The sequence below is a fragment of the Mytilus galloprovincialis genome, chromosome 6 (genome assembly GCF_965363235.1).
Source record: "Mytilus galloprovincialis chromosome 6, xbMytGall1.hap1.1, whole genome shotgun sequence".
In the NCBI taxonomy this organism is placed as follows: Eukaryota; Metazoa; Mollusca; class Bivalvia; order Mytilida; family Mytilidae; genus Mytilus; species Mytilus galloprovincialis.
The window spans coordinates 12946620-12953743 of NC_134843.1; the positions used below are offsets into that span (position 1 = coordinate 12946620).

Consider the following 7124-nt stretch of genomic DNA (forward strand, 5'->3'; position numbering starts at 1 on the left):
TTCCTTCAAAATTTTTTTTCCTCAAATTTTTTTTTTCCTCAAAATTTTTTTTTCCTCAATTTTTTTTTTCCTCAAAATTTTTTTTCCCTCAAAATATTTTTCCTCGAAGTTTTTCTTCAAAATTTTTTTTCGTTTCCTTATTCGTTTTCTTTTTCGATTTTCGATTATCATTCCTTATTCGGTTTCTTTTTCCTTATTCGATTTTCATTTCCTTATTCGGTTTCTATTTCCTTATTCAGTTTCCATTTCCTTTTTCGATATTCAAATTTTTAAAAAATATTACAATTCCAAACTGAATATTTTTTTCTTTCAAAATTTTTTTTTTCTCAAAATTTTTTTCAGAAGACTTTTTTTCGTTTCCTTATTCGTTTTCTTTTTCCTTTTTCGATTTTCATTTCCTTATTCGGTTTCGATTTTCTTTTTCGATATTCAAATTTTGAAAAACTGAAGTGGCTGCTATTTTGATCGGCTGCTACTAGGCTTTAATTTGGTGTATAATATGAGCAGATGGGTTAAGGCAGTCCGTTCAATTATTCAAAATAAGCCATTTCTCAAAGTTCATGCGTATTTTGATATTTAAGTCCGTCGGTACTCTTCTACTAGAGGTTTCCCGATTTGCTACGTATCTGGTACGGTTGGTACGTAACTCAACGGTTGGTGCTGTTTTGGAGAAATCATTTAATGAATGAGGTCATTTCATTCATCATGATAACATCAAAAGAATTGAAATGCATATCAGCAAAAAAACTAGCTTCACGTTTTATTTGATAACGATTTCAACGTTTCTAGAACACTTTGTTTATGATTCCCTATGAAATTATTTAGTGGTACATAAGAGAATGAATCAAACAGACCTTCAACGAACTGAGTTGACATGACTTTAATATTCTAAATATAGATTTGCGTTTGTGATTGGTATTGGTATTATTCTTTTGTTTCTTATCTATATTCGTTAACGTGTCAAATTTGTGTTAATTTCATTGTATAATTATTTCTTGCATGATTTTGAAATTAGACATTAAATATTAAACAATAAATTTCAGTCGTTTCATCAAAAGATTTTGTTTTGATGATTGGAAACCTGAGATTTTGCATTGACTCAGTGAGAAAAGGACACTCTTCTCATGTTTTTATTTTATCAACAACTTGAGACTTTTTTCTTGAAATGCATTCCAAATAAAAGTAACTGACAATTTATTGATAAATAAGACATATTTGCCTATTCTGTCGTCGATGAAAAACACTAATATAAAAAGGAAGATATGACATAATTGCCAATGAGACAACTCTCCACCACAGGCACTTGTCCACCACAGGCACTTGTCTGAGGCAAGTGCATGAGTTCTCAACATGAGACCAAATGACACAGAAATAAACAACTATAATAGACCACCGTACGGCCTTCAACATTGAACAAAGCTCATCCCGCATAGTCCGCTTTAAAAGTCTCCGAAATGTCAAGTGCTAACAAATTTCAAACAAGAAAACTGACGGCCTAATTTATGTACAAAATATGAACGAAAAACAAATATGTAACACAGCAACAAACGAGAACCACTGAATTAATTTACAGTTTCCTGACTTGGGATAGGCACATATACATCAGTGGCGGATCCAGAGGGGGGGGGTCCGGGGGTCCGCACCCCCCCTTTATTTTGGCCGATCAATGCATTTGAATCGGGACATATGTTTGCACCCCCCCTGCACCCCCCCTTTGCCCTGGGCTAGCACCCCCCCTTTCGAAAATACCTGCATCCGCCACTGTACATACATAATGTGGCGGCGTTAAACATGTAACTTTGACAGTGGTGTAACAGTACAACATAAGAGCGAACTATAAAAATCAGTTGAAAAAGACTTAAGCCTGACTTAACTCAGATCATGAGATACAAATAGAAATACACCTTGCTAAAACACAGAGTGTACGTGGCCTGGTACATATTTGAGAGTTTTTCCAGTTATTAACAGCTAGTTCAAAGCCAAAAACAAATAATAAACGAAATCATGCATCCTAGACTAAATAATTAATCGTGTAATTTAGAATAAATGTAATTTTAGCCACGTGTATTAATATCCCAGGGTTAGCTAGCTTGAGACGACCTCTCACTCATGCGCAGCCTCGCAGAGATAGTGACCACATGGCATTGTGATCAGCTTTCGTAAGCATGCAGCACATTTTTTCACGCGAGAAGCCCTAAAATTTTTCAGCAATTAAGTGCTTCTGTCTGTGAAATCATGAAATGTACATATAATATTACTTGCATTGCGTATTTAGATGATTTTTTAGTGATTGAAGATACGTTTCATAAGTGTCAAACAGGAATTCGTTTTCTAATCGCTACTTTACGTAGATTAGGTTTCAACATCAGCTGGAATAAAATTGAGGGTCCGTCTCAAAGTTTAACATTTTTAGGGATTGTCATAAACAAATGTTCTCTGTCTCTCGCTATGCCTGATAAGAAACGACTAGAATTCCATGATGTCATTTTATCTTTTCAAAACCGCAAACGAGCCAGTGTGAAACAACTACAATCTTTGTGTGGCAAACTAAATTGGGCTTGTCAAATGGTAAAGGGGGGTAGAACTTTTGTGCGGCGATTAATTGATAACCTATCAAATGTAAATACAACGAATAGGAATGCAAAAATACTTTTATCTACAGATTTCTTTTCTGATATTGCATGGTGGGTTAATTTTATGAATGTGTTCAATGGAACAGTAACTTTTTTAGATACTAAACCAGTTACTTGCTTGCAAACTGATGCTTGTTTACATGGTGGTGCTGGATATTATGAAGGTGATTTTTTTTATGTGAATTGGGACACAGATTTACCGAATTTTAAGAACTATCACATAAATATTAAAGAGACTATGTCTATTGTGTTGTCCGCGATGAGATGGGGACATTTGTGGACTAATAAACGTGTTGTCGTATCTACAGACAACATGACTACAAAATGCATCATTAACAAAGGTAGTTCTAGAAACAAAACTTTAATGACTCAGTTAAGAGAACTTTTCTGGTTGTCGGCTATACACAATCCCGACATCAGAGCAAAATTTATCAGTGGTCGTAACAATGTTATTGCTGACGCAGCGTCAAGACTTCATGAACCAGGACAATTATCTAGGCTTTATGATAAACTTGTGAGCCACTTATTTTATATACCGTTTACAACTATCGAGCTACTAAATCACATATCTTTTGACTTTTTTAATTCCAGATGGAGAAACCATGGAAACGCAAATGTTGGAGAACAGTGTGGTTCGCTTGAAAAGCAAGGGGTGGGCTAGTTCAACTTCAGGAACTTACCGTACCCATCTCAAGACTTATCTCGAATTCTGTGAAAACTATGACCTAAAACCAGTGCCATGCACAACCAAAACTGTAGAACTTTACATTGCGTTTCTTGTAGATGTGAAAAACTTTGCGTTTAGCTCGATACGATCGTATTTGAACATTATTTCTGTGCTGCATAAATCGCACGAAAAACCGGACCCTATTGCAAGCTGTTGGAACGTCAGGCATTTACTAACTGGTGTCAAACGGGAACTTGGTACCAGTCAAAATTGTAAGGCACCTGTTACGCCAGAACTGTTGTTAAGATTTAAGTCAATTTTAAATCTTGAATGTCATAATAATATTGTTTTTTGGGCTGCTTGCCTTACAGGTTTTTATGGGTTTTTGCGACCAAACAATTTTTTAGTCAAAGGTCTTTTTGATCCAGAAATCAATTTGCGAAGGATAGATGTGCTGCCTTGTAGCTGGGGTATGCTTGTAACGCTCAAAGTAATTAAGACGCTGCAGTTTCGTTCTAAGCCTATTGAGGTAATTCTCCCCTTTTTACACGGTCACCAGCTTTGTCCGTATGCAGCCTTATCCCGCGTGCTTGCCTTACCTGGAGATCCCTTAGATCCGTTATTTAGGTTGTCTGACAAAAGTTGTTTGTCTTATACTGTTTTTCTCCAATGCCTTCGTTTTTTGTTGCAACACCTTGGCTGTAATCCTCAAAATTATGGGGGACACTCTTTTCGTAGGGGTGCTGCCACTTGGGCAGGATATGTAGGTCTTTCGGACAGTGACATTAAATTGCTAGGTTATTGGTCAAGTGATTGTTTTTTACGCTATATTGATTCTGATAGAGACCAGCGTCTCAAAGCCATGACGTCTTTCTGTTCTTTATTACCTTCTTTTTAACTACCCCCTTCTTGTTTGGGTTTGGGGTTATATTTTTTATTATGTCATATATCATGTACAAGGGGGGTGTTAGACTTGGGGTTACCAAGCTAATAAAATTGCCATTATATTATTTGTTGTTATCTTACACAGCCTTGTCTCACATCTGCTTGTCATTAACTAGTGAGGTAAAGTGTAATTTAGAATAAATGTAATTTTAGCCACGTGTATTAATATCCCAGGGTTAGCTAGCTTGAGACGACCTCTCACTCATGCGCAGCCTCGCAGAGATAGTGACCACATGGCATTGTGATCAGCTTTCGTAAGCATGCAGCACATTTTTTCTTAAGCCACTCCCACCCTCCCAGTAGCATTACTAAGGGTGTTATGGTATTTTGCTTTGTTACTTTTGAACATGTATGAATATTTTTTTTTTTGTAATTGAGTATTTGTAATACTTATTGTTTTATTGTATGGGGTTATATTTTTTATTATGTCATATATCATGTACAAGGGGGGTGTTAGACTTGGGGTTACCAAGCTAATAAAATTGCCATTATATTATTTGTTGTTATCTTACACAGCCTTGTCTCACATCTGCTTGTCATTAACTAGTGAGGTAAAATCATAGAATTAAAAAGACTAGAATAATTATTAATTAAATTGTACTGACATTGTATTCTTTAAATATCTTATAAACGATCTTTTAATTGCAGCTTTCCTTCCACCTTTATTGGTTAAATATCGCATACGTGTGTATTACGATTTATTTTGAAAATGCTGAAAATATATTGATTGATTGATTGTTGGTTTCTCAACGTTCAGTGGCAAATATTTCATGAATATTCAGGACGAGAAACTGAACAATTTAACAATAAATACAATAGGTAGGTCTCGTAATAATTGAGGCCATCCGGGATGATGATCAGGGAAATTTTGACTGCCACAGGAAGATGAGGGTATATTGGATAGGGACATGAATTTTGCCTTGCATCAGGTAACCTACGAACCCCTCAAAGAGTTGTTGTAAGGGTTCTTAACGTACAAAGAGCATGACTTTCTCTTAACACGAGGCATCGGACTTAATCTATCTTAAATATGTATTTGTTTCTAATAAAATGCATAGTTTCAGCTTTCGCGTATGCAGTACGCATATGTTGTACTATGTTTGAGTGGAAACTTACAATTGGTTAATTTAATAGACCTTCACAGTCCTTGTTTCACAGTTGTAATAATACAACAACTAGAAGTTTTCAACGACCTTGACTGGCTATTAAACCATCCAATTGTTGTATTAGAATTGTGAATTTATAAGACCTTCACAGTCCTTGTTACACATTTGTATTAAAAAAGGTTTTGTATTTATGTTTATCATAATATACAGTTTCAATAAGGCCGATTTTATATGTTAAAATAGCTCTTATTCTATCATGGTTTTGAAAGTCTACTTCAAAAAATTGCCAACTTATTCAATTTAAACTGTTGTATCTGTAACACAGGCGATTGTTTGAAAAAAATATGAAAATATTTTATTTTTAGCTTGTTTATGTCTGTGCAATTTCAAGGGAAATAAATCTTAATCACAAACCGTTCGTTGCAACGGTTACTACTTGCAACGGTTGTTTGAAAGCATAATCGAGTACACACAATGTCGTTTGTTATGAACGTTGCGAAATATATTGATTATATACCTTTTGTTCCTCTCTTAATACGCTTTCGAATGAGGTATAAAGTTTATCTGTAAATACGGGCTGAAGTGTCACAGCAGTCCATTCAATTATTCAAAATATCCATTTCATTATTCAAAATTGGCTATTTCCTAATTTTCACGCGTGTTTTGGCATTTAAGTCCTCCGTAACCCCTGTAATGGTCATTGCCGCACATATTGTTTATTATCAGTGTATTTCTCTATCAATAAGCTTTTTATTGGTGTATAATTTTTATCGTAATTAGGAGCTGACGGGTTGCAGCAGTCCGTTCCATTATACAAAATAAGCTATTTCTCAATGTTCACGCGTATTTCGATATTAAGTCCGTCGGTACTCCTCTTATATGCGTTGCGGAACATATTGACTATATACCTTTTGCTCCTCTCTTAATAAGCTTACGAATGAGTTATAAGGTTTATCTATTATTCGGGGCTGAAGGGTAACAGCAGTCCATTCAATTATTCAAAATATCCATTTCATTATTCAAAATTGGCTATTCCTTAATTTTCACGCGTGTTTCGTCATTTAGGTCCTCCGTGACCAGTGGCGTAGCTAGGTCATTTTCAAGTGTACGCCCGAACCTCGGTCAGGGCCTAAAGGCCCTATTGGATACAGGCCAATGAACCAGCTGGTAGTAGATGAGCGGGTGCTAAGCCTTCGGAAGTTTTAAAGTTATTGAGAATGACATACCATTCCTGTTATTGAAAACTCATATCAATAACAACATTCTTTAGATTCAAAATGGTTATTTTTTTATGTTTAATCTATTCATTGTTTATTTAGAATCGTATATGAACATGAAATGAGTTGTTCAGGTGCAATATTAAAATGTGTAGATAGAAACCCTGGTTCTTGCCTGAAACTTCTCCCCGCGAAAAGTTTATTCATTTATCAGTCCAATACAGGATTAAAACAAATCCAATATTTAGGTCTTTCCACCTTTCCGTGGAAAGACCTATTGAATTTGTTCTGATTATTATTTTTTTTTTTTTTTTTTTTTTTCTTCCGCCTAATTTTTTTTCTTGCGTATTATTGATGTTTCAAAAGATGTCGCTTAGATATTTGGAATATGGTATCGTATAGTTTATACGCTTTAAAAATTTACAACTGTGTAACAAAATACTTTACGTTGTAAGAGTTATCTCCCCAAACACTGTTTTTCTTGTGGCCACTACTCCTTCGCAACCGTTAAAGATTACGACAAATTTATTTTACCAAATTGCTCGTTACATCTTCA

At 35.1% G+C, this 7124-nt stretch overlaps 1 protein-coding gene across 1 annotated transcript; it reads left to right on the forward strand.

The window, feature by feature from the left end:
* The first annotated feature begins 2192 nt into the window (after window positions 1-2192).
* LOC143078973 (integrase/recombinase xerD homolog) lies at window positions 2193-4737 on the forward strand. Its single transcript, XM_076254051.1, has one exon. It carries the CDS (start codon window positions 3236-3238, stop codon window positions 4196-4198), a length of 963 nt encoding a protein of 320 aa, XP_076110166.1. The 5' UTR covers window positions 2193-3235; the 3' UTR covers window positions 4199-4737.
* Window positions 4738-7124: the final 2387 nt, after the last annotated feature.